General features: G+C 33.6%; 3 protein-coding genes and 1 non-coding gene across 6 annotated transcripts; 2 read left to right on the top strand and 2 right to left on the bottom strand.

Annotated features, from left to right (window-relative positions):
* Positions 1-326: 326 nt before the first annotated feature.
* LOC111000796 (17-beta-hydroxysteroid dehydrogenase 13) lies at positions 327-3,422 on the bottom strand. 3 transcript variants are annotated; one of them, XM_045632574.1, is made up of 5 exons: positions 3,252-3,422; positions 2,588-2,788; positions 1,945-2,277; positions 1,435-1,679; positions 327-547 (listed from the first exon to the last, which is right to left on the bottom strand). In XM_045632574.1, exons 2-5 carry the CDS (start codon positions 2,744-2,746, stop codon positions 355-357), a joined length of 930 nt encoding a protein of 309 aa, XP_045488530.1. In that variant the 5' UTR covers positions 2,747-2,788; positions 3,252-3,422; the 3' UTR covers positions 327-354. The 3 variants fall into 3 exon arrangements, with proteins under 3 accessions (XP_045488530.1, XP_022126072.2, XP_022126071.2); XM_022270380.2 differs by lacking the exon at positions 3,252-3,422 and adding an exon at positions 3,112-3,188; XM_022270379.2 differs by lacking the exon at positions 3,252-3,422 and adding an exon at positions 2,937-3,092.
* A 98-nt stretch (positions 3,423-3,520) lies between these two features.
* LOC111000797 (BLOC-1-related complex subunit 8 homolog) lies at positions 3,521-5,321 on the top strand. Its single transcript, XM_022270381.2, has 3 exons — positions 3,521-3,857; positions 3,929-4,106; positions 4,498-5,321. The coding sequence occupies exons 1-3, from the start codon at positions 3,806-3,808 to the stop codon at positions 4,781-4,783; spliced, it is 516 nt and encodes a 171-aa protein (XP_022126073.1). The 5' UTR covers positions 3,521-3,805; the 3' UTR covers positions 4,784-5,321.
* Positions 5,322-5,905: 584 nt separating this feature from the next.
* On the bottom strand, positions 5,906-26,274 carry LOC111000817 (ABC transporter A family member 4). Its single transcript, XM_022270404.2, has 29 exons — positions 26,182-26,274; positions 25,551-25,706; positions 24,773-24,989; positions 24,188-24,367; positions 23,360-23,523; positions 22,840-22,950; positions 21,614-21,737; positions 20,539-20,699; positions 19,352-19,525; positions 19,163-19,228; positions 18,656-18,791; positions 17,958-18,210; positions 17,223-17,308; positions 16,741-16,859; positions 16,519-16,623; positions 16,175-16,260; positions 15,326-15,401; positions 14,190-14,294; positions 13,395-13,547; positions 11,420-11,533; positions 10,621-10,774; positions 9,758-9,880; positions 9,387-9,581; positions 8,595-8,867; positions 8,223-8,393; positions 7,967-8,037; positions 7,417-7,564; positions 6,601-6,811; positions 5,906-6,293 (listed from the first exon to the last, which is right to left on the bottom strand). The coding sequence occupies exons 2-29, from the start codon at positions 25,689-25,691 to the stop codon at positions 6,074-6,076; spliced, it is 4,137 nt and encodes a 1,378-aa protein (XP_022126096.2). The 5' UTR covers positions 25,692-25,706; positions 26,182-26,274; the 3' UTR covers positions 5,906-6,073.
* On the top strand, positions 25,962-26,034 carry Trnaf-gaa. Its single transcript has one exon. It is a non-coding gene; the product is annotated as a tRNA-Phe (tRNA).
* Positions 26,275-26,726: the final 452 nt, after the last annotated feature.

Consider the following 26,726-nt stretch of genomic DNA (forward strand, 5'->3'; position numbering starts at 1 on the left):
TGCATTGTACATAAAACATTCATTTATTTGCTTTAAATTTAACAAAACAAACAATAAATTTTTGTGTTAAATTATTAATTGCTTAGATAGTATAAATCTTTTCAGTAATATGATAATCGTGATAACCTTCGCAATGATTGGGAAAATTATCGTTATCAAGTCTATCGTAATACTTATACATAATTATAAAAACGATATTATTATATTCTTTCGTAAATTTTGAGAAAAATATTACATTAAATAATTATTCTAAAGATGCTTATTAGAAAATTAATTTTTAGACATTAGCAAGATAAAAATTATTCTTATACTGCTGTGTTTATGGCTTAGTCTAATTATTATATTATCTCTAAATCAGGCGAAATCAACTCCTGTATCCAACAAATCTCGTATCATCATATTGGCCTTACGAGGCAATACGCGTAGAACATTTCCCAAAAATAGCATGTGTTTGGGTACTGAGGCCTCGGCGTAGTTCCGACGAACACTGTCCAGTACAGCTATGGCCGCCCGCTCTGGCGTTATAGTGCCAAAGTAACTTGGAATTCTGAAAATATCATTTTTATAATTCACTTCATATTCTTTTTTGTATCCTACCTTAAAAGAAAATAGCCGTGAAACGAACTTATATATTTCTTATTGCCATGTCATTTTTACACAAAATTTATATATATTTTTACTTTAGAATTGCTGCAACCTGAAATCCCACATTTTTGCAATGTTTTGATGTTTTTGTTTACTTTAGCTAAATGGGTACGACATTTACACAATATTATTAGTATTTCGCGATGCGTAACACGCCATTTGTGAAATGTTGTATTGGAATTAATGAAATTTATCTATTTTTTTTTTTTTGAAAAAAATTGTGTGTTAGAAAAAGTCCCTGGACATGGCGTAGAGTAAATAATAAAAAAAAATTTTAGTTAATTAAACATCATAATGCTGGAAAAACTTAAACTTTCAGACTAATATCAGTTCTATCTATATAATACATAGCTATGTTATATTTTTTTTAATTATACAGATCTATAATAAAAATTAAATAATAGAACACAACGTGAGAAATGCACAGGGGCAGATATTATTAAAGTTTACTTGAAGTCACCTCTCCATTGAGCATCGATTCAATAGTTAAATTTGTGGACTAACATGATACATGTTAATCAGTACATATAATGTATAGCTAGTGAATGTGTGTATCTAATAATGTGAAAGAAGTAATTAAAAACTCACTTAAATAAAACATTTATGTAAACTAGTAATCTATAGTCGGACTCTCCACTACCACGAGATGCGCGAGATTGAAACCGCGCGGTACAATTTACATATAATATGCTTTTTATTTGATAATTCGATATGAAATTAAAAATTTAAAAAAAATCTACCACTAGTACTAATTATTTACATCTTTAACTTTAATTAAATTCTACATACTTAGCTTCCATATCCGAGTTCTCTTTCACTATGAATGGGTAAATATGAGACAGTGTTATATGAACTCCATCAAGCCTATTAACCCTGAGATCTTCCATCAAGGACTTAGCAAGACCCTGCACTGCAAACTGTGCCACACTCAATGGCATTAAGTCCTTGTTGTAACTCAACCCAGCTACCGATGTTAGAGCAATTATGTGGCCATGATTTTTCACTTTCATTTGTGGCATTAACTGATCTATCAGCTGTAATTCATTAATTATAATGTATAAGCACAACACTATTTTGAAATAATATAAATGATAAATTATCAGGTGCTAGTCCTCCCTTCTTCATGTTTTGAAAAACTGTGCAACTTTAAATTATAGTTTACTCTTGAAGACAATAGAACATTGTTTTATTGAATTTTATATATAAAAACAATTTTATATATGTTAATTTAATATAAGTTGTGACCCTGCTCCAAAATACCGTTTTAAATTTTGGAACCAAACAAGTAAAGTTGCATACCCAAATATACGAGTTCAAAGTCAAATCCATAGTAAGTTGTATATCTTGTGGTGGTTGAGATATCAAAGACCTAGGACTGGGTACTCCACAACAGTGGAATAGCATTGTAACAAATCCAATGTCCTTCTCGATAGACTTGGTTAGAGCCAAAATATTCCTCTTCTTGGTAATATCACAACAATAGCCATGGACATCATTGTTTCCCATCTCTTTTATATATTCTACAGTCCTTTGATTATTTGATTCATTGATATCTACACAAATAACTGTAGCTCCTAAGTCAGATAATTGTATGGCAAGGGACTGGCCAATACCTCTACCTGCACCAATAATCTGAAAGAATAGTTCTGATAGAATTACAGTAAAATCTAGACAGAAACATTTAAGGTTTTTACTTTTTACCCATATTGTGAAAAGTATATTATAGTAAACACACAATATATACTACTTTATATAATTTGTAATTAGTTAACACAAATACTACATATTTAAATAAACCGTCATTTCATTAACAATATTATTGATTGTTTTTTTAAATGGTTTACATTTGTTGTAACTTGGTGAACACCACATTCGATTTGCGACACATATAATTTGATTAATTTGCTTTTGAGTCTATCACTTAAAATGATTCTCAACTTACCAACGCTGTTTCATTTTTCAAAGACTTCATAGGTGGTGGTACAAAGAATTCATACACTGATTCAATAATAGAGATGATAGTATTTATGTAGACAAAAAATATGTCTACAATTAGGACACATAGTGAGTACACACGCAGCAACATTTGGAATGGCAGCATTGGGTTTAAAATAGTTCTTATTAAGCTTTTAGTTTCTGGCGACTGAAAAACAACAAAAACAATAAAATTGTAAAGATAATAATTAAAATTAATTTTTTTATGAGGGTAGTTAATATCAGTACATATATTACAATTTATTATGAATAAACTTTTATTGTAGTTTTATTGAAATAGTATAGTTCAAACTTACCATATTTACAAAAAAAAGCTTTACTGGTTAGTTAATAATAAATATCCGTTACTTATAATTACTTCAAAACATATAAAACCAAATTATAAAATTTTAAATAGTACTTTTTATATGTTACATATGGGGGAATTGATAGCACTGATTGTAATTAAATAATAATCAAAGCGGATCTTACATGTCAAGTGCAATGCTTTGTACGATAAGATTACCGATACGGTTTTAGGATAATAAATTCGAAGGGACTCTAAACAAAAAGATTGATATAAATAAGTTCTGATAAGAAAACGAATTTATTTTCATAACAAATTTACTCACTTAAGTTACTATAAGAAATAAGTTTATAAAATTTATTTAGATTCGATTAAGAAATGTTAGAAAGAAAGTTATTGGAAATTACTGGCCAACGGTTACTGGTCAAAGGTCGTATAAAGTTAAACTCGTAAACTAAATTGTACGTTGTAACTTGTAACTATTCTGTAATTCTGTGTATGTAGTAAGTACAGTGGCAAATTTTGAAAGTTTGAGATTCAAATTTCAATGAGTATAGAATCACTATGCTCTTTGAAATTTGAATATGTATTTCTTCAATTCTAATTTGAATTCATTTCTATTATAGAATAAGAGTAACTTTTTTTATATAAAATGTATTATAATTAACTTTATTAATGGAATCGCTCTAGCTGTCTAAATTTTGTAACTTATGTTGGATGTCAAAGTCCTTTCGTTCATGAAGGTGACGTCTGTCATACTTTATGGTGATCGGTGTTTACCAATTACTAAATACCAAATAGCAGTGTTGCAGTATTTTCTGTTTATTATTTAGAATTAGATTTTGTATAGATCTCAGGCAAATATTGTTTCGTACGATCATGGCTTTTGTATATCAAGGAGATGCTGATTTAGAAGCTAAATCCAAAAAAGGTATTAATTAGTTTTAAAGTCCTAAAAATTTATAGGGAAAATCATAACAATCATAAAATTGTGTATTTCAGCTGCTGAACGGATTTCTGAGAATATGCACATTGTCGCTAATGAACCTTCGTTAGCTTTGTATCGATTACAGGAACATGTTAGAAAAGCTTTGCCACCGATGGTGGAACGACGGGTAGACGTAACAAAGCTACAGCATGACCTACAAGGGCGGTGCTATGATGTCGAGTATGCTCTGAGGTAACATATAACCATAATATAATCACTTCTAGAGCTTTCATAGTGCAATGAGAACCAAGAGAAGCCATTGTTATTGGCAACACTAAAGGCAAAAGATCTCATGGAAGTTCACCAATGAGATGGACTGGTCAAGTCCAAGACTTTTCCTCAAAATATAATTTTTAGTAATAGACACAGTTGTAAAAGCAATACAGGACCAACATTGGTGGAGTAAAATTATTTATTTTTTTAATAATTTAAATAACTAAACACAAACTAATTTGCACTGCTCAATAATGATTTATTATTAAGATTTCATTTATAATTAGAAACTTAATACATCATAAATATTATTAAAACCATAGTTGCAATTTTTAACCAGTTTAACTAATCAAAATTTTGACTTTTTCAGTGCCGTGAAATCAATGGATGCAGCTGCTACAAGCTTTCAAAACATCCAAGAAATGTTAAAACAAGCAATATTTTTAAAACAACAGCTAAAATATGAGGAGGCTAGAAGAAATAAAAAAGATACAAATTCTGTGTACAAACGTCTCTCTGCTCACATTGTTCTAGATTTGCCAGATCTTTCTGATTTCTCTATGGTCCGTGAAACCACTACTAGAATTGAAAATATTATGGCTCATGCTAGAGGATCTAATAATGAGTTGCATAGATCCCATACAACTTTGCATTAAGTTTTTATATAGATTTTCCAATTCAATTCCATAGATTGCCATATATGTATTAATCAAAGATTAGATATTTAAGTTCAGTGTTATTTTCTACTGAGTCTACTTAAGTTTCACACATTCCAAATGGAACAGAAAAAAAATTTTTTTTTGAAGATGGCCTAATATTACAAAGTGTTAAATGTTAGCTTAAAAAAGTGTCTCTGTGAATATTTTAAGATTGCAGGTGTGACCTTCACTGTGTGGCATTGCAGCGACTGCTTAATCATTCAGATATGTTTTATCAAGACTAATTTTTACATTAAATCTAGTCATTACAATTAGTCCTGATAAACAATAATAAACGCACTTTGCATATTAGCTTTAATAACATAAATTGCTTATAATCATGCTTATTTCAATTAAAAATAAATCAAACAATTCACTTTTTTCTTCATAACCTTCCTCTGCACTGGTAGGCATAAATTGCTATGTTGCTTTAGTACATGCCCAAAACGAGAAAATTTCTTGTTTATATGTATCCATAGTTCTGGTGTATGGAATGTGTCCATAAAGGAATGGGTGTGGTATTGCTCATTGCTTTTATCTGTGAAAAATAACAGACCACGGGAGATCCTTCAGCTTTGTGATATAATACTTCTTGTCAAAATGTTTCAATTTTGCCAATGTGGCAGCAGTGGGGCGTTTTATAGTCTTTTTAAAATATTTTGTAAATATTGATGTTGCTAAACCACTCTCTGAGCCTTCTGTGCTTAATATGCTGTTATATATGTAGTCTATGGGCACAGCAGAGATGACGTATGAATATACAATATGGTGGTTCTCGGCTTGAAGGGTTTCCATTCTTTGAAATACTTTTGCCCAGTTTAAATCTGAATCTAATATTTGGATGTTAACAAGGACCTGTAACATTGAATGAAATTACAAAGCTTTGTTTAATTCTCCTAATTTTAATTAAGTGTTTAAAATGATAAATTATTTGTTAGTATAGTATATATAGTTAATTCGTCTAATACCTTCCGCTTTTCTATCGACCGAATTGATTTGAGCGGATTACACCGCGGGGCAGTTAATAATAAATGCCGTGAGAATGGAATCCTGGGTCGAGTTTAGAACGGGTCATTATCTCCTATCATTAAATAAGATGCAAAATCAAATATGTATTGCGACTTAGATTCTACTGCCGCGTCATGCGGCTCACATCATACATGCGGCACGCTTGCGTTGCCTCATGCGATAATCAAACCTAGCCTTTGGAACTAAATAAGCAAGGGCATGATAGTGCCTCGTCTACTACTATAGTGTCCACAGTACCTCATTAACATCATTAATAATGAAGTTCTGAAAATAATGCGAAAACATCCTTTCAACATTGACCTCATTCTTGAGATGTACAACTACTGTGTAGCCAGGGTCGCTGTAGCGTGCCACGAGTTTGTCTATGCAATCAATATCATAGATAGTACCGTTGAAAAATATTGCAAGTCTGTTCGTTACTGGCATATGGCTTTCAACACTAAAAAAGACAATATATTACTACTAGGTACTTGTACTTTTGTTATTAGGTATAAATTATTAAGCTTCCAAGTTCCATCCTAATTCTTAGCAAAATCTCACAAAAGTTAGATTTAAATTGTTTATTATCGTCAGGAAACAATTAAACTCGGTAAAATTAAGGAAAACTGACTGAAGTCTAATTCGATTTTGGCAAAAATTAAACTACCCAAACCAGGAATTTTGTTTAACTATTTTTTAATTCCGATTAGGACTGACGATTCAATACTTCAGCTCCTACAACGGTTTTATAGCAGTCAATACTTTACTTGCTGGATGACAAAATTATGGCGTGCCCACGTTTTCTCAGGTTATGTATAATTGAGTACATAGCCCGTCGCACGGAGTATTTTTGGTATGCAGTGTACTCATCAAGAATGATAACTGGTGGAGCGCCGACTACAGCCGCCAGAAAATGTAGGCGCGTTACTTCTTTAGGCTCCAAGTGACTAATTGTTGTGTACGCGTAATTGTGAAGCTCTGTAAACAGATAAAACTATCGCCATTTAGTTGGCCAGATGTAGTTGCGGCCGAATGTAGAAAAAACTTAAAAATTACTATTACGAGCGTTGTAGCAACTTTCAATAACCTATACCTAACTTAATAAAAAATAAAAGTCATATTTTTGTGCGATTCATAAATTTTCTATCGAAGTATCCAATTATGTATATTTATTTGATAAATTTCAAGGCCTTTATCAGTCTTCTGTATCGGGCACACGTTGGTTTTGGAGTTCAAAATATAGCCGTTTTCTTTCACCGTACAAGAGAAATGCAATAGGTGCGTCCACACAGAGCGTTCAGCCTCGCGAGGCAGTTGCCGCGCGAAGCAGCTTGGTTAGTGTGGACGTGCCTCGTGGCAGCGCGCGCGCTTGCGACGGGCGAGAGACGGAATGCCCGAGCCATCGCGTTTCGGCGGCTTTTAGATTTCCTCAAAAACACCGCATTCCTTTACCGCGCGGTATCGGGCTTACTGCGATGTTTCATCGCAAATGCTTCGCGAGACTGCGTATGACCTCACAGGGTTAAGTCACATGACGAGATATATTTCTTTGTGTGATATAGAGACATAACTTTAACACGTACCTAAAGCGTCGATGTAATTATGAACTACCTCCTTAACTCGGTTCTTAGGTATTCCTCTTAAAACAGCGATCAGAGCAAGAGCATCATACACTGTCATCCATTTTGGTAGTGTTTTGTGTTCGCAACTTAGAGTTATATTACGGCTATACTGTAATAAATGTTGTCGCAGGTAAAACTATTGAAATCTATATGAGTATAACTCCAACTTATTACATGACTATTAATAAGTAAAAAGCATTATTGAAATGTACTATAATAATGTGCAATCAAACGAATAAAAATTATTTTATTATCGACTACGTAGTCGGGGAATTGTCTAGAAAACATTAAAAAAACGAGTAAATATTATTTACACACTATCCAATTAAACTTAGAAGAAAAAAAGTATTTATAGTTCTTATAATCTTATTTAACAGCGTATTAGTTAAAATGTCGTCAAAGCAATATATACATAAAAAGAGTTTCGGTGTTGCCAGGTATGAAATCATGTACAACTCATGAAGCTATGAAAACCTGTAAAACTCATGAAGCTATCAAAAAATGTATTAACCAAGTAGGGATTTCTGTTCAAACTCCATTTGGAGACACTCCACAGCCGTCCGTCACTGGGTAACCTATAACCTGTAAAAAAAAAAATATAGGCTATTTTAGCCTGATTATGCGAAATCGTGTTTGAATTGGGACTTATGTTTTACACAGTCTACGAATAAGACGTACGTATGGAACGTTACGGAGCAATATTCGAAAACTAGAATTCCATAAGGCATTTTATTTGAACTTACGTTTATTATACTATTACAAATCACCTGCGATAACTTCACACAGTTTTAATCTTCCGTGTTTCAGTAAACCAGAGACTGCTAACGCCTCCCCCTTCCCGAGCCCAAAGTGAATGTGACGTATTACATATACGCCTTGCACGTTTCTAGAAACATCCTTCGCTAGGAGATATTCCCCAAAAGTGTCTCCTTTCCCAGCTAAAATTCAAATATGGAGTTTTATTTCAATCTACAAACGATCTGTAATCAAAACTATTTAAAGTGTACATTATAAGTATATTGTATTTTTCGAGTGATATTCAGAATCGAAACTTAGCGCTAAGTATGACTTCCGTATGTCAAATGCAACACGGCACATTAAGCGCTAAATCTGAACCCTTACACCTTATAAATACTTACGAGTTTTCGACATCATTTCCTTTCTCTTATTTAGAACATCTGCTTTCTCTTGCTTAACTCCTGCTGTCTCTTCCTCTGTGTCCTTTTGGTCGAAGTAAAGATATTTCAGGACATAGGAACATATTCTATGTATGTATTTATACTCCCATATTAGAAGGAGGGTGGACAACACACCAGCTATGGAGAACATAGCATAAATTTCCATTCTTACACCTGGTGGCTTCAAAACATAGTACTGTTTTGAGAAGCATTTTTGTAGGACTCCGCATTTGTCTGCAATAATTCAAACTTTAACAATTTTTAAACTAGAACATTGCTAAGAGCGCGGCCACACGATGCGATAACTGTGAGGTGTGGCGCCGGAGCGGTGCCGCAACGTCATCCTACATACAAATTGCTATACCATGTCACACGAGGCGTTGCGCCGTGGCGTCGCACCGCAAGTGCGACGGATTTGAGGCGAGGCGGGGAGAGGTAAATTATACTGCCACACCGCAACGCCCGTGCACCCGATAGCTCGAAATAATTGCGGTGCGGCGCCGTTACGATATCGTGAGGGCGCGCTCTAATGGTTTTGTTTGTAAGCTGTATTCTATGACTAATTTTAAAGTTGAGTTTTGAGTTTGAAAGTGTGAAGTTTGTGGGTGTGTGTGTATGTTTTAATAATAAAAAAACATATAAACATAGCTGGCACCTGGTCTTAATAATATTTGTCAAAACCAATTTCTTCAGCGTTCATTCTTGTTCAAATAGAATTCGTGGGATATAAAAAAAACTAACAAGGATACTTACGGCAGCATTTATGAAGAATTTTTGATGAACAAAGATTTTTCCGTTTAAAAATATTACATTCGCTGTTATAAAGGAAAATCTTTTTAATTTTCACAAAAGCATAGGCAATGTTGAATTGAGGCGAAAAACTCAAGAAATTTAGCGCGTAATTCAAAGCGTCTCCATAGAAAAGCTTTGCAATTACTGTTGTTTCACCTGAAATTATATTTATCATGCGAATTACACGCCATATCTTCTACGAGGGATACAATATAAAATTATTGAATTTATTTTCAACTTTTTGACGTGACAACGTCTTATAATAAGTGCTGTTTAATTACTATTGCAATAAGATACTTTACACTGTTGTATATAAAACAACCATTACTTACCAAAAACAATGTTGACCATAACAAAAATCATAGAATTTAGTGCTGCGTATGGGCCCAGACTGAAGAGGTACGCTTGCGGTATACATCCGATTCCATATACGGCCAAAACAAATGAAATTATTACTGAAATAAAATCACCATCACATCCAATAATGAAAAAAAATAGGAAAAATTGGAATGGTTGAGGAGCGAAAAAAACTTTAGATTGACGTTCCTGGAAGCTAAAGCATAAAGTTACCAGATTATTATAATCATAAAATGTATGCGAAGCCTAGATTCTAGATCTATAATAATAATATAGCCTTTTATTCATATGTTTTTTTAGGTACACATATAAACATAGATTACATTAAACTAAGTATTAGAAGGTAAGGAAACAACTATTCTAATATTTGTATCTTGCTGGTTTTTTGTAGATCTGTTTGCCAGTCGGCAAAGGCCTTTTGGGTTGTTGTAATTTTGTAGTTTTGATTAATATCGGTTCGGACCGATTCTTATGAAATTTATATGCATATTCAGTAGGTCTGAGAATCGGCTACTATCTATCTCTCAAACCCCAAATAGCCTTCCACTGCGAGTAGAACGTCCGAATTAGGGACTCTGCTATACTCGTAACGATGATTTTCATACATATGCTTCCACCAAAGCGGAGGCAAAAACGATTATCATTTCAAACTCTGTTCCGCCGGTCAACAATTTCTCGCTCAACACGCAGTGGAAGGCGGGCATAAGCGATAAGGAGCGCCAAGCCCAATAGTTTTATTTTATTACTAACATATATATTGGTATGGCGGGACTTGCAAAACTAAGAGATGTGTGAACAGGCTATACCTATAACAAACGAATATAAAACGTTCCCTTACCAAAGTCAATTATACCAAAGTAATGTGGAGCTACTAAGATCATGATTACGGCCATGGCTCCAGACATAATCGCCACTAGCATCCAATACATGAACAGATCGCATATAAACATTGAAAACCAGTAACGCAAAGGAGAGAAATTCATTGTATAGCACTGGAAAAATAATTAGTTATACCTACACAATATCACTGCTGAATGAGAGTGAGGGTTAAATTTTGCATCGTAATGGAAGTCATGCACACAGTGGCTTAAGGTGAACATCCCGTTCCGAGTTGATATGTGTGCTTTGACCTATAATGGTACCGCATGAGGTCATATCAATCGATTCCCAGTTAAACAATACGTTAGCTTACCACGTCGCGACTTAAAAATATTCAATGAAATCGACACAAAGATGTGTATATAGTAGAGAGGTTTCAGGACTGCAATCTAAGAATATCGAGAACTGTCTTTGTGGCTTAATTGTCCAAATTTTTCATAATTGAAATGACTCAATCAATCAATCAATCAAAATTTATTTATTCAGTTTAGATGCGACTTAAGGCATGCTTATGAATGTCAAAAACGTTTACAAAATTCGCGAAAGAGCAAAACTACGCCATTCGTTCGCAAGACTACCAGGAGGTCTTGTTCTGAGAAGAACGGGCAAGAAACTCAGCAAGTTTTATCCTTCCTTTACATACAATAATTCAAAAGAAAATGTCTGTTCCATAGAGATGTGAAATATACACAGAACACTGTTGTTTTGTTAAACTTGATAAACTTTTAAAAACATAAAAAAATGTAGTATTGACGTACCTGTGTATGCCTTACAAATCCACTTTCCATAGATGGAATTAAAATCATATGAGAAATTGTTAGTATAAGTAAAAACTCCGTAAAAATAGGTGGCCTCTCTGCGTACACCATCCACTACAACAAATCTAATTATTTATATGAATTGAAGAATTATGGTTGCCAAAGTTTTTAACTATAATACAAATATGTAGCCTGGAGTGAAATTAATGTCTTAAGATAAGTATTTATACGAGAATCTATATAAAAAAAAATATTATGCACACATAATAGTTTGAGAGTATAAAATTCTCTTCTCTATATTGCAAAAAACACTCATAAAAAAATATATCAAGGTCTGTAAATTCATAAAATGTTTTGTCTTTGTAATAAAATGATATAAGTCCTAAATAATACTGTACGAGCCAAGATTTCTCAGTCAGATTATTTAAGTTTTATAAGCATGGCGATTGCCGATTACCTAAACCAATCCGACGCAAGTAGGTACTCTCTTCAGCATTGATAAGCATAGCATAGCATTTTATCGCATAGCATTTAGAGCAACAATTCATTTGTAAATTATATTTTTACATTGTTGAAAGCTTTAGTTACTCAGTGACCCTACATTAATACATATTATAAAAAAAATTGAATAAAAACTAGATTACTTAGTCTGGCCATAAATACTGATACAGTTAAAAATAAACAAAATGTTACATTTTAATTTGGAATCTGTTATTTTTATATGATTGTCCATTAAGTTTTCTCATTTTGGCGCCAATACTTTGTAGAATATTTTGCTATATTAAAATGCAGTGGGGTGATGAAGAGAACCGAATCGCTGTGATTGCATTACCAAAGTAAGTATAAAGCTAAATGCACATTTTAAAACTCTCCATACGCTTGGTATTTGTAAAATATTTGAGTACTGGGCTATTAATAGGTACAATGAGACCTCCTCTATTTGTGACAGAAAAATATCTGGCCTTCCACGTAGTCTTCTTAAGAAAAAGGTGGTCAAAGCAGTAAGGGAAAGAATTCGGAGAAATCCTGTCCGAAAGCAAAAGATTTTATCTCGGGAGACAAAGATAGCACCTAGAACCATGTTGCGTTTTTTAAAAGATGACTAAGGACTTGTAGCCTATAAGAGACGTTCTGGTCATTTCTTAAATGATAATTTAAAAAAGAATAGGGTGATAAATCGAAAAAATTACTGAAGCGGTACGCAAAGAGTGGTCACAGAAAAATTTTGTTTACGGATGAGAATTTTTTTACAATCGAGCAACATTTTAACAAACAAAATGACTGTACCTATCTGTGCTCAAAGCTCTAAGGAAGCTTCCCAATAAGTCGCCAGTGTGCAACGTGGGAACTATCCGACTTCAGTGATGGTTTAGTGGGGTATTAGCTATGAAGGAGTGACTGAGTCATACTTTTGTGAAAAAGGTATCAAAACTTCGGCACAAGTGTATCAAGATACCATCCTTGAGAAGGTAGTGAAGCCATTTAATAACACCATTTTCAATAACAAAGAATGGTCCTTCCAACAAGTCTCGGCAACGGGTCATAAAGCTCGGTCTACGCAGTCTTGGTTGAAAATGAACGTTTCGGACTTCATCAGCGCTGAAGACTTGCCGTCGTCTAGTCCCGATCTTAATCCGCTAGATTATGATTTATGGTCAGTTTTAGAGAGTATGGCTTGCTCTAAACGGCATAATAATTTGGAGGCCCTAAGACAATCCTTACGATTGGCAGTGAAGATTTTTCCCATGGAAAGAGTGCGTGCTTCTATCGATAACTGGCCTCAACGTTTTAAGGACTGTATCGCACCCAATGGAGACCACTTCGAATAAGCTTTTTATATTATAAATTGTTTTTTATTTATGTATTAAACTAACACACTGTAAAAGTAATAAATGTTATTTGCAACTGAAAAAAAAATTTTTTTCTTTGTTTCAGTATTTATGGCAAGACTAGGTATAATAACAAAAATACTTACAGGCGTTAAGTCCAGGGCTAGTGGATCATCGGTGACTTGTATCGTTGCATCTAAGGCATTCGTATAATGTCTTAAAAGTGCCATATAGGCACGAGCTAAAGACCTGGCTGCCGCTGCATGGTCATAATGTATTGGACTGTAGAGAACTCGCATCTAGACACCATTAATATTAATTAATTTATTAACACTTCGTTGCATTACATAAAAAAAAATTGAACATAATTTAATGAAAAGCAACTGGCAGCCTTATCGCTTTCGAGCGATTTCTTCCAGGCTAAGTCTTCAAATGTTTTTAGTATAGCGCTATAACTCTGCAACGCCGTTATAACTTAGGTTTCTTCTGGTATCTGCTTACATAACCGCGTCTGCAGAGAGGCAGTATCTACTCAGCCCTGAGTCACAGCGTCGGGCTGGTTCCCTCGCATTCTTCTTTTATCGTATAAGCGATTATTTTCTGCTGTAGAAGCTTACAGAAAAGGATAACTACTTGAGCTAATAAATAGGACAAGTTAAAACCTCATTACAAACTGGCTAGACTATAGAAGCAAGATTGTTTATTACATTGAAGTTAATGTCGCACTCGATTTTTTGATTTTATTAAGACTAGTTTTTCAAATCGTTTTTGTCTATCATTTTATATTCTTTTTGCTTTTAACACTACATTATATATACCGCGAAAGAGGTATGGTGGTTGGAGTGATTAATATATCGTCACCCAAAATTCAAAGTCTCCCTCTATTTGGAGTCAGATATTGATACATTTGACATTTGATAACAAATATTGTTAAAATTTACCGTTATTTTATCAACCATATATTTTATATCCAATCCATATGCATACATATACACATAGTGCTGTGGTGAGTCAATGGCTCGAGTCACTAAATATTCTGTTATGCTCTGAAAAAATATTGTAGTATCACCAAAGACTTATTGTACTATAAATGCAACGAACGAACCCAATAATGTCCACAATCTCAGATTGAAAACAATCTGAAATCACACCGTGACAGTCGATCGATCTCTTATCTGCATCCCAATAACCGTACCCTACGAAGACTATTATTGGCGACAGATAAAATGCAATCTCTTCGCTCTTTACAGTCATATTTGATAATCAATATAAACCAAATAAATTAAATAAATAATTAAAAAAAGCCGTACAAATAATAATAAAATATACTTGTCTTGTTTTAAACATATCAAATAGCTTTTTAATTATTTTAAAAACTCGTGTAAGTTAAAATTTTAAGGTATTGGCACAATTGAACTGTCATTTTCATACAAAGATCTATCCACATACACCGATCCGACCTGCCATGGATATCTTGTATCGACAGATGGCTATTACAATCGGTCGATTGGTACACTTTTATATTTGGATTAATATCTCTATCTCAGATGGTCAAAAATGGATTGAGATAGGTTATTGGGTTTGAGCGTATGTAAGGTTGATCGCACTATGATATAAAGGACTATTCAATAAAAATAATTCAACCCGATTAAGCGGCTCTATAACCTTATATTGCAGTAGTTTTTGAATAGTATTTATTTTATTAGTCTATAAAATAAAAATTAGTGTCGTCTATTTTTGAGTTTCCTCGTGATGTCTACTTTTACCATAGAAGCATTAAATAGAGATAGAAAGTTGTAATAGTGCAAGTCCATGTCGAAATGTGAACGCATGACCTCAGACCGTGGCCTACTAGACCAACACTTCTGCACATTTGTATATGATCGTAACAAATAAAGTTTTTTAAAACAACACAGTTTTAGGTTTAGTATTGATCGATTCGAAATATGAAAAAAAATCCATTGTTAATCGCTTTTAAAAGTAAACTTAAATGAATTGGAAATTATAATTAAATTAGAGCTTAAAACGTGTACCTACCGTTATTGCTACAAGATTCATATTTTTTTAGAAAACTTACTTCGATATCCGACAGTGCAGTGTACGCAATATTTTCAATTTCCTTTTCGGTCGCGTTGGTTTCAGACAGGACATATCTGTTAAAAATTTTATGTTATATTTGAATTAAATTGCCCTTCTACAGTCATATGAATAAAATAACGCTACTGCTTAACTTACAATAGTGAATGCAATAGCGATGGTACTATCGTTTCTATGAAAAGATGACGGGTTGGCCGCTCTTAATAGTTTACATGCCACTTAATTCCAAATTAAAACAAACTTCTTGGATCAACCGCCGCATCGCATGTTGGGAAGCGGATAAGGCTCTGTTACCGCATCCCCCATAAGGCGATTGTTGGTGGCACCTTGGGGTTTTAGTGGGTATGCACAATAGCGAGTCCCACATAACCCTTCTGCACCAAGCAGTTGCGCCGCGGAGGGGTATGCGAAATGCATTACCCCAAGAAAAAAAAAACTTCTTGGATATAACAATTCGTGGAAATTCGTTTCAATATAAACTCGAATGTATGTTGTCAATTGAAGGGTAGGTAAGCCGCTAGATTCAGGGTAGAAATTTACGCGTAAATATAACTCCTGTACATCAAAACTTTAGAATTAATTGTATAGTTAGTAGGCGTACTAAACGTTAGGTTTCGATTCTGAATCCTACCCTTAGACATAGGAAGAAGGTAAGCAAATATCAGCCCATTTCTCCCTCATAATTAAGTCAATAATTAATTATTAGATTTATTGAGTAAATAAGTCAATCTCCTTTCATCACAACGTAAAGAATTTAATAGAAAATGAAAAACCAGATTGAATTAATTAGACTAATTAAGTTCTCATTTATTATAAACAATAGACTAACGCTGAAGCAATAGACTGCCCGTAACTCGAGTTATCTGTGCGCACAACTAAAGTCGTCTTTTGTTCCAACGCTTCAACCGTTAAAATCTGGAATCAAAGAATAATCAAATCAAAATAAAACAATTATAACGAAAGGTCTCTATCCATTATCCCTATCGAAATTATGTATAACGATATCGCCTTATGCCAAGGCCACAGAATATTAAAGATTTCAAAACGAAAATCAAGACAGTGCAAACTATTTTAATAATCTTAATAAAAAATACATAACAGAAGAATGACTTATATCAAATCGGTTTCAAAGTCTGGCGTAGGATAGCAGAGTTATGTTCAAGAAAAGCTTACATCACCATGCAAAATCTTCTTAGCGACACGATCTTCCTCAATATCATTGAGAAGCTGCGATAATGACAACCCAATAAAAATCCCTGCTACAAAAGCGGATATCACCTAAAACATTCATCAAAATCATTACAAAATATATTTATTTCAAGAATACTCTCGTTAATAAAATATTCTTAATTTTCCCACGAATTTGACAATTGACTTACTCCACAGATTACTTACCGTAAAAATCAAAACAATTCTATATTGCTTATAAAATGATGTAAATTTTTGTCCAATGTACGACAAATGTATAAAATTGTCAAAGTTAGATATTCTTGTGGGTATCCAGTTCTCAGGAGCTGTAAAGGGCCGATTTTTGTACCTTAATTTTATGAAATAGGCTTCAGGCTACTGTTACATACAAAGTTGTTTTTAGAGACTTTAAACGCGAATTAATCGTCGTTGTCATGGTCTACAAGAATTACTGTTAAGTCAAATTACAAATTTTCGACCGCTTGCAGTACGAACAAAATATGGAGTACTTTTGGTAATTTATATCATTTTTGTTTTTCTACAAGACCAATCCTGAGTATGCGTTCAAACTCCGTTTATACACAGATTAGCATTAGCAGAGCATTAATCTCTATAGACAGGATCAGGGAAATCTTGGGAACAAAAAGAGAGCAATGCGAGAAAATTTTCATATTGTAGTCCATACATACAGCTTTCAATATGTCCCAAAGCAGTTCTGGATATTGTGTGTTCACCTGGAGTACCATGTGTTGTGGCTCTTGATTCAAATATTGCTCTAAAACATTTATATAAAAATAAATTTAATACCTCTTGTGTAGAGGTCACAGTCCATCGACAGTATTCGGTATATTACTGACTAGGCTGTCTGCAAACTAAGTTTTCATTGGATTCAGAACTCTTTCTCAGGTACGCGTATAGTTTAGTAGACTTTTAACTATCGAGATCGGTCCTCAGAGTGTGAGAGAGTGATAGAAGGACGCCGAAAAATAAATCTATATTATTATAAATGTAAAGCATGGCTGTATGAATATAAATCTAGTTTCATAATTAAAGCAAAAATTGAATCAGTGGTGCTGTAGCACCAAAAGGTTGTAGCCTTTTTAAGTTTGGACCTCAGATTTCTGTACTAGTTTCATGAGCTGATTTATCTTATAGGCAGGTGATCAACCTCCTGTGCCTGACACACAAATTCGACTTTTTGGGTGTAAAGCAAGCCTTCACCGTTCGAGCGAAAAATGGCGCACATAAAAACTCCATTGGTGCACAACTGTGAATCAAACCTTCCACCCCGCACGTTGAAGTCACTATAAAAAAATCTCAATGTATTGCTATATCAAAGCAAAACAATACTTTTAAGACTAAGATTGTGACAATAATATTTACTAAATTTGCATTACTAAAAATATATGTGCTAATTTGTTTACCTATTGCAAACTTCTTCAGAATCGGGTATGCTAATATTCATCGAAACAATCCCAAACTTATCAGACCCTTCGTGTAGCGTTTGAATTAACTTAGCTACATTAGCTGTGGGGTGTGTTGGCACTTTAAGAATCAACAAAGTGCCAAGATGCGCCCTTATCGAGGCCCCAGCTTCCGAAGCTTTTTCTAAAAGCTCATCATTTTCCTCCGTGTATCTGTTATTTTCAAATGTTATTCTTACTCTGTAGTCTCGACCTATAAAAGATAGAGGGATTAGCCTTAAAGAAATAATGTCGTTAAATGTTTTGTCTTCTACTCCTGTATGTAAAAAATCGATTGTCTGTAAAGTCGGTTTACTGATGATAGTTGAACGTGACAACGTCACAAGAAAATACTATAATATAGTATAACAACACAAATAAAATACTATAATATACTACAATATAGTGATAACAAAACATACTTAAAAATATTTTTGATTGCAAAATGCTGATATTATAATATAGTGACTTTAATTCTAAAAGTTATTAAGTGCCCTCTCTTTAATAAATAAACAATAAAATAGTTTGTAATATGTGGTGTGTCATTCCGTTGATAGGTTGCTTTTTGTTCAGTGTGTATTTTCCTGATGTAAATGTTTTTAACTACTTCAAAGCCATTTAAATAGTCACTAGAATTAAAAACATTTTCAAAGTCTCACCATATTTGAAGAACATATATGCAGGTGTTCCGCCAAACAGCAAGGTTTTATTATCAAAAATAAATGCTCGATCTGCATATTCCAAGAACACACTTGAGAAGCTAAATTTTATCAAAGTGATATATTTTCGATATTGCTGGAAGGATATTGCAAAAGTTTACTTAGTAAAATTCTGTTTTAATTCGATGCTATTCACAATTTGATTTTGCTCCTAGATAGGGTTAACCAAATATAAACACCGCGAACGTTTCGTTGTTTTCAAGATTACAAACATACTGTCAATGTTACTATTACCCGACACCTATTTGTACTGATATATTAAAAGTAATATTAATTCCGTTATATATTTTTTCTTTTTTATAGGACAGGGGGCAAACGGACAGGAGGCTCACCTGATGTTAAGTGATACCGCCGCCCATGGACACTCTCAATGCCGGCCTTTTTAGAATTAATACGCACTTTTCTTGAAGGACCCTAAGTCTGAATTAAAATAAACATTTCGCTTACCATTATTTTATCCTTGATAACAGCTATATAATTTGCCTTTCCAGTAAAATTTGGTATAATTATTATCTATAAAGAATATTTAATACAAACATTATGGTAGACTTAAATAAAATATTTGATGTTACCCCATTCACCAAAAATTTTTTTTAATTAAATAAAAACCATATAAACGAATTAAAATTGACTGACCCTTGGCTCAAGAAGCATAGCAATCGCCCAGCACAGCTGAGCGCGATAGTAATCATCCAAAATGCGCACATAATCATTTTTCACGGACTCCAGGTCACATTCCTTCAACAGATTTTGCGAACGCAAATGTCCATACTCAGATATGAATTGGCTGGTTTCATTCCAGAGGCTTAACTGGAAAAGATAGTGGGAATTCAATACAAAATCATTTATTCATGTAGGTAATGTACATTTATTAACGTCCAAAAACATTAAATGATTCTAATTTTACATTTACTGCCAGTTCTCAAATCAAGGGCGTAGAACGGAAGAGAAGAACTGGCAATAAACTCTCCGCCACTCTTTTAAATCGCCATGTTTTTTCGGGATTGTAACTTGTGTGAAGAAAGGATGGTGCTGCTCTTCCTCCAACCTATAATAAGGGTCTTCGAACACTGACTGGCGGAACAAAAGCCCAGTGGCGTGATCCGTAATCATTTGTTTTTCACATAGTCTAGTAAGAGATCAGCCTTCGGTGCCTGACTTCGAACCTAAAGTAGGTTCGAATCTACGACTTCAAGGATGAGAATAATAAGTGATTCGCCGAATCGCATCTGGGCAACAGTGGAGTTTTTTTTCCATGTCCACAATTTACAACTTGAAATGTGAATACAAATCTCGACATTTGTCGAAAGAAGGCTTATCACTAACTGATCTATAAATTAAAATATAATCAACGAAACCACGAACCACGACTAGATTAGATTATTATTATACTATGACATAGTACATCGCTACTGACTACTGAGACTGTTTCATTTCTCATCCAATAATTAACGAGCAGAAAACGACTAGCTGATGTAGCACTGATGTTCTCGATTGTTCCACATGATACGAGACAGACAAGTCATTATATGCGTAATTTGCAGGTTATAGTGTAAAAATTCGTCATTGATTAAATTAGAAATAAACCTTTAAAGAGATTTACGGCGTTTCTTATCCGATCCTCTAGATAGTAACAGTATTATTAGTTACATTTTATTGTACAGTCAGGTTCACATTGAAGTAATTTATACTCCTTTATACTCATACTACTTCTACCGTCTGTACCTACTTCTACTCAATTCCTGTCTGCCTCTTGACAATCAGCAGCGACCTACATTAGATAGTAAAGTCTTATATCAAGGTATTTAAATGTTATTACTAACAGACATAAAGAAAGTAAGATGTTCATCCACGGTTAGATCGTCAATGAGAACCTCACTCCGATGGCAGTAACCCATCATCGTCAGCATTGATATTGGATTCAATCCCGGCTTCATTTCCTCACCAAGAATTGTGATTGTGCCCTTGTCTGGAAGGGTTAAACCTAAACCAAAACAAACCAAAACGCCTTCAATAATTTTGTTAGCAATTTTTGTAGCAGTGTATTTAACTATAAGCCATGAGGGTTGTTTAGGTAAGATTTGGTGAATACAGACGTCGACTTACGTTATGCTTATACCGGCTGTACAAACTTTGGGAGCCTCTCGCAGAGTCTCGACCGAGTGGAACGAGAGAGGAGCGCAGCCTATACCAGTCGTTACGATAATTGTATTTAAAACACCGTTAATAATAGACATGTAAACTGCTGCTAGTGCTTGTCTTTGTGCAATATTTATTATAATTTTCTTCACTCTCGTTTTACTCACGAGACCCTTTGACTCGTGCGAAAAAGACCGACAGGTGTCCGAGAAAGGCGAGACCAACTTCTAGGAAGCGAGACGAGACGAGAGCTCTATTGTTCACTCTTGCGCTCGGCCTGTCTCGTGGTCTCTCGACGAGTGTGTACAGCCGGCATTAAGTTAGAAGTATTTTTTAATATAGTCCTTATAGCTTACGAATTACGAATTAATATCTGTACTTAATCTCTGCAAATGTATTGCTTAACTAATTCTTTTCAATTATTGAAAAACCTTAACTCGGATAGTTTTTTATATATGTATATAACAAGGGGCAAGCAAGCAGTAGGCTAACCTGATAAGTGATACTGCCGCACACAGCACACATTCCCAGAGGGCGTTGACGGCATTTAAAGTTTACGTGATTGAATAGTAATTAATCACCTGTATGTTTATCAGCGTTCCGCGTAGTATTTCGTTTCTGCCCAAACGAAAGCAATCCGAAATACAAATTTACAAACAATCGTAAATAATTTAAGATGCAATTCAAAAACGCCATTTAGCACTTACAACAGAACTCATTGGCGTTTCCGAATCTTACCCAAAGACTACTGAAGTTTACCCGTCATGAGATCCTCTATGGCAGTCAACATTTTGACTTGTATCCTCTCGGCGTACATCATCGTATATTCACCTCGATAAATATCCAATGTTACGTTATTTACTACTGGTTTTTCCATGATTAACTGAAACATTTGTTTAATTAAAAAAAAATATCACCTTGTTTTTGTTCTGTGCCGGAAAATATAACTGTAATTAATAGAATTAATATGTAAACTTATTTATTCTTCGGCGGCCGTTAATACATAGTGTTTTAACAATAAATAGTAAGGGTTGATATGCCCTGGACTAGGAAACGAAAAATGCTATACAACTGTCAGCCATAATAACTTAGGGTCCTTCAAGAAAAGAGCGTACCAATTCTTAAAAGGCCAGCAACGCACTCACGAGCCCTCTGGCATTGAGAGTGTCCATGGGTGGCGGTATCACTTAACATAAGGTGAGCCTCCTGCCCGTTTGCCTGTTCTATAAAAAAAAAATAAAAAAAAACAAGGAAAATATTTGCATTGGCAATAAGAGAGGTTAGATTTACAACAAATAAAAACAAATCAATAGATGACGTAATTAATTAAATTTCCAAGAAACTAAAACTCTCAAATACTACAAACTCTACCGAGTCAACCATCTTCCACGACGAAAAACCAAATTTAATAAAAAGTGGCTATTGGATCATCACCATCAATTTATAAAATACATCAATTTTGAAAGATTTGATTTTAATGATGAAATTATAATCATTCAAATTGTTATAATCTATATCTAGTTGATAAAAGGGCCTGGGACTAGTGCTGGGCAGGCTACTACTAATTAATTTGCTATGTTTGTTTCTCTTTTTTTTAAAAGAGTACCGAGAGTTTTCTTCGCCGGCTTTTTCTCTCGGCCAACACCCTCTGTCTTCTTTGCCGATGAGTAGGGATGCCAACAGGCTCGAATTTAAGGACGTGGAATAAGTGATACCATGATGATCTTATGTTCCAAATAAACGTATTTTATTTTTTTATTTTTTATATGAATGAGCCACGCCCCTTGCAGCATTAAGCAAAAACATGGTTCGAACGTAAAACGCGCAAAAATCAATACGTTTGTGCTAATTGACAATCTTAATAACACATACTATCGTCAAATTTATAAGGTTACAGAATACGCAGGTTTAACCATAAAATTATGAATCACCAAATATTGATAATTATGTAAATAAAGAACTTGTTTTGTGTGTTCAAATCCTACCTTGGACACATTTCGCATACTAATAGCCTTCGCCACCAACTCATCTACTTCCTGTAAATTATCTCGCTCTTTGCCCGTCGGTGTTTCTATTTGATGTAATTTATTTGTGTCCTATAAAACAATTATGTATCATCTTCTCTGCTGCACTGATTTTGTATTCATATATTAATAAAATAAAGGCAGTATGGATAAAAGAAGATGGTTAGAAGTATACCAGTATTATCGTCTATAAGATGTTATTGAAATAAAAATCTTGCTTGCAATAAAGCTGGGGTTTGAATATTATGTTAAGAAAACGTTTGGATAAGCTATTTAAAACATCTAACCACACAATATGAAATCCAGTCCAGAAAGTGTAATAAGTGTAATTGTATGAATTTCATGACAGTTACATAATAAGAATCCATGCATTATTATTATTAGGTAAAATGTCTTTACCAACATATAAATAATTTGAAGAAAGAACAAATATTTTAGGAGATCAGAGTTAAAACAATCAACAAAGTTTTTATGAACGTACTTCGGCTTTCTTAAAGAGAATAGATTCCCATGAAACCTCGCCACCTATAGCATTTTCTTTGACTGTTCTCTGCAGCAACATTAAGAAGCTGAAGTACAGGCTGATCATGAACAACCAAGACAGTATCGTGAATATCACGGAAAGGAATTCCAAGCGTCCGTCCTCTGTGAAAAGATTATCCTTTATATTATATATAGCTCGCTTCATTTGAGTACTTCAAGTATAATATTACTATATTATATATTACTATATTGGGCTCTGATAAATTGACTATTTAATACAAAAATATAAACTCTGTGAAGAAAGTTTTGTTCTTCCTCAATCTGGGATCCTCTACTGAAGTCTGTACCCTAACGGGCCATTCAAGTAATACGTTTTTTACATTTACCGCAATTTACTCCCCCCCCCCCCATTATCCGCAAAAGTAAGCAAAGCTCTCAAAAATAATACATAAATAAAACATAAGTACATAAACGTTAATTATTTTTTGTGGGAATCCCATAAAATGCATTTCATTTTCAACCATAGACAATGTCTGGGTAATACGTGTAAAAAATAATAATAATAACTGTTGACGTATTCACGAAGTAGAAGAATAAAAGAGTCATAAGTATAAATAATAAATATAAGTCTGAATTATTGTAGTAATTTAAATGTATTTTGTTTTTTTTTGGGTTCACCGCTAGCTGTAATGGGTGTAAGTTTTGTTATCATTCTAATTAAGTAAGATAACAAAACTTACATTTGATGTATATTTTTTTTATATGAGGTAAATAAAGTTTATTTACTATTATTGTTATTAAATATAAAATATTCTCTCAAACATACGGCCAGTTTGCAACAACGCGAACTCATTGAAGCCGTGTTCCAGGCCCAAAGGTGGGATGATCAGGTGTAGGAAGAAATTCAGGACGGAATTCTTCGTATCGATCTGATGATGGATAATCAACTCAGCCACAAATGTTTGCATCAGTGTGAACAGCGTCGTCCATAAAATAGCGACCCAAGCTGAAATATTAATTCACAACTATGTTTTTGTTCCTTCGCTCTCGACATATTTAATTTATGTCAATAATCTAATATAGAAAAAGGATTTTAAAACGATGTTTCATGTTATTATCTTATTTTTTTTAAATGTGTGATCACAATGTTTTAACTAAAATATGAATATAGAATATAATAACTGAGATTCCTCGCTGTGGTGTTATGCTGGTCTATTCCAACTGGTTGAACACCGATCCATAAATACAATACATATAGTATACACCTTACACCTACACATATACTTTCCGGTTATAGTTCGACTTTCTCCATTTCAAAAGACCAAAACAAAAATAAGTTGGTTGAATTATCACGCTTAAAAAAGTAGCTAGCTCTAAAAGTATATTTAACTGATCAAACAAATATACTTACTTTTATATTGAAACATCGACATAATAAGCGCCATCATAATCATCACAGATACATAACTTAAAAGCATTATGAAGCTGTAGAACAAGTGTATCCAGCGAAATATTAGGAGTAGCGTTGTACTGGCCGCAATACAGGCTGGTAAAACCGTCAAGTAACCATAGACAATCCAGCCGAGGTACATCGCCGAATAATCTACGTTTCGTAAACGAAGTGCGCGCTAAAAATATTTATTTATTTTATTTATTTATTAACACTTCGTTGCATTTCATAAAAGGTAAAAAAAATAATATATTAAACATAAATTAATGAAAAGCAACTAGCGGCCTTATTGCTTTAGAGCGATTTCTTCCAGACAACTACTGTGAGTAATGAAAAAACCACTGTGAGTATATTACATAAGGTAGGCAAGAAGTGCAAAAATACATAATACAAATAATAAAAATGGAAAAAAAATACTTAACAGAAACAAAAAGAAATAAAAATAAACTAAACTGATATAGGTTACATAAAAAAATATAAACAGTGCACATGAATCATGATAATCTAATTCAAGATCGGTCTCACGTCAGTTAGTAGTTAGTGATATGACGTGGACAGGTAATGTTTATACAGCAGAAATTTAAAAGAAGATAGAGAAGGAGCTAAGCGAATAGTGACGGGAAGTGAATTCCAAATATAAATTAATAAATACAAATATAAATCGTGAATCTAAGGTTTAATTTGACAATAAGGCAACAGTGTTACTTAATTAAGATATCTTAAACTATGTAATAATTACCTTAAATCTATTAACTGACTCCCTGACGACCAGTGCCTCCGTCTCCAAGACAGGAGGAAGGAAGGCTAGAGTGAAACAAAGCATTATCCCCGATATAGCTCTACGAACTCTGGCCTCTTGCATTAGAGGAGATACTGGCATCGAGACAAGACTTAACTAAAAATAGAAATAATAGATCAGAATATGAAAAGTGAATATTATTTTTCGAATCCTATTTCTTATAATTTAAATAAGTATAATGTCGACTTCGTTTAGATGTGAAATAGATTTTATTAAACGTTATCATTGCACTGATATGAAGCCATTGCATTCAATATTGTACGAAATATATATTTATCAGAATACAAATAAATGCTTTTATACTTTATCGCTTAGTATTAGCTATAGAATAATTTCATCATCATTGTAACAGCCGAAATAGCTCAGTTGGGAGAGCGTTAGACTGAAGATCTAAAGGTCCCTGGTTCGATCCCTGGTTTCGGCATTAACTTTTTGTATTTTTTTCCTATGTATAAGAATAATACACCAAAAAAGAATCATAGAAGTACGGAAAAAATTTTTTTTAAATAATTTTTGGTTTATTAATAGTGCGATATTTAAGTAATACTTTGTAGTAAGTTTAAAACAACACCTCATACTCCGGTACCGTTGGACTGACATACTCCAAGATGGCTTCACTGACAGCCAACTGAACAGCCAGGAAACCGCTCTTCAAATGGGGATTATGGGATACTGTACGTTCAGTTGTGGTCACGAATCGAGCACGCTCTGTGCTGCGAATACTAAATCTCCACATTTTATTTTCCTACAATTTTAACAGACTTCGTATTTTTATTTATCCTTAATCGTTAATCCGACGCATTTTTTCTAACATCTATTCTTTATTCGCCTCTTTACCAAATTACTGTGATGAAATAAAGGGGTAATATATTTTCAATTCTCACTAAAACCATTGAATATTTAAAATATGGTTTAAATGCCCTGTTTTCGCCCGTGCGTCCTTAAATTGCTGGGTTTCGCTTCTCAACTCTCCAAGCAGTCGAAAGTTTTTCATAATGGTTGTTATGAACCTAACATTAGTTAATTTACATAAATAAATTTCAGATAATGATTAAAATCGTTAACTAACTAAACAGATGTACCAGTATTGAAGTGTCACTTAGATTTATGTAACTA

The sequence above is a fragment of the Pieris rapae genome, chromosome 20 (assembly GCF_905147795.1).
Source record: "Pieris rapae chromosome 20, ilPieRapa1.1, whole genome shotgun sequence".
NCBI lineage: Eukaryota > Metazoa > Arthropoda > Insecta > Lepidoptera > Pieridae > Pieris > Pieris rapae.

Coding starts and splice junctions, on each gene's coding strand:
- LOC111000796 (XM_022270379.2), bottom strand. Junction 2,278..2,587: donor TGAAAAATGAAACAGCGTTG/GTAAGTTGAGAA, acceptor CTATTCTTTCAG/ATTATTGGTGCAGGTAGAGG. Junction 548..1,434: donor AACTCGGATATGGAAGCTAA/GTATGTAGAATT, acceptor TGATATTTTCAG/AATTCCAAGTTACTTTGGCA.
- LOC111000797 (XM_022270381.2), top strand. CDS start 3,806: ATGGCTTTTGTATATCAAGGAGATGCTGATTTAGAAGCTAAATCCAAA. Junction 3,858..3,928: donor AGAAGCTAAATCCAAAAAAG/GTATTAATTAGT, acceptor TGTGTATTTCAG/CTGCTGAACGGATTTCTGAG. Junction 4,107..4,497: donor GATGTCGAGTATGCTCTGAG/GTAACATATAAC, acceptor TGACTTTTTCAG/TGCCGTGAAATCAATGGATG.
- LOC111000817 (XM_022270404.2), bottom strand. CDS start 25,691: ATGCCAGTATCTCCTCTAATGCAAGAGGCCAGAGTTCGTAGAGCTATA. Junction 16,624..16,740: donor GAATTGTTTTGATTTTTACG/GTAAGTAATCTG, acceptor TGAATGTTTTAG/GTGATATCCGCTTTTGTAGC. Junction 8,394..8,594: donor GGAAATGATGTCGAAAACTC/GTAAGTATTTAT, acceptor TTTGAATTTTAG/CTGGGAAAGGAGACACTTTT.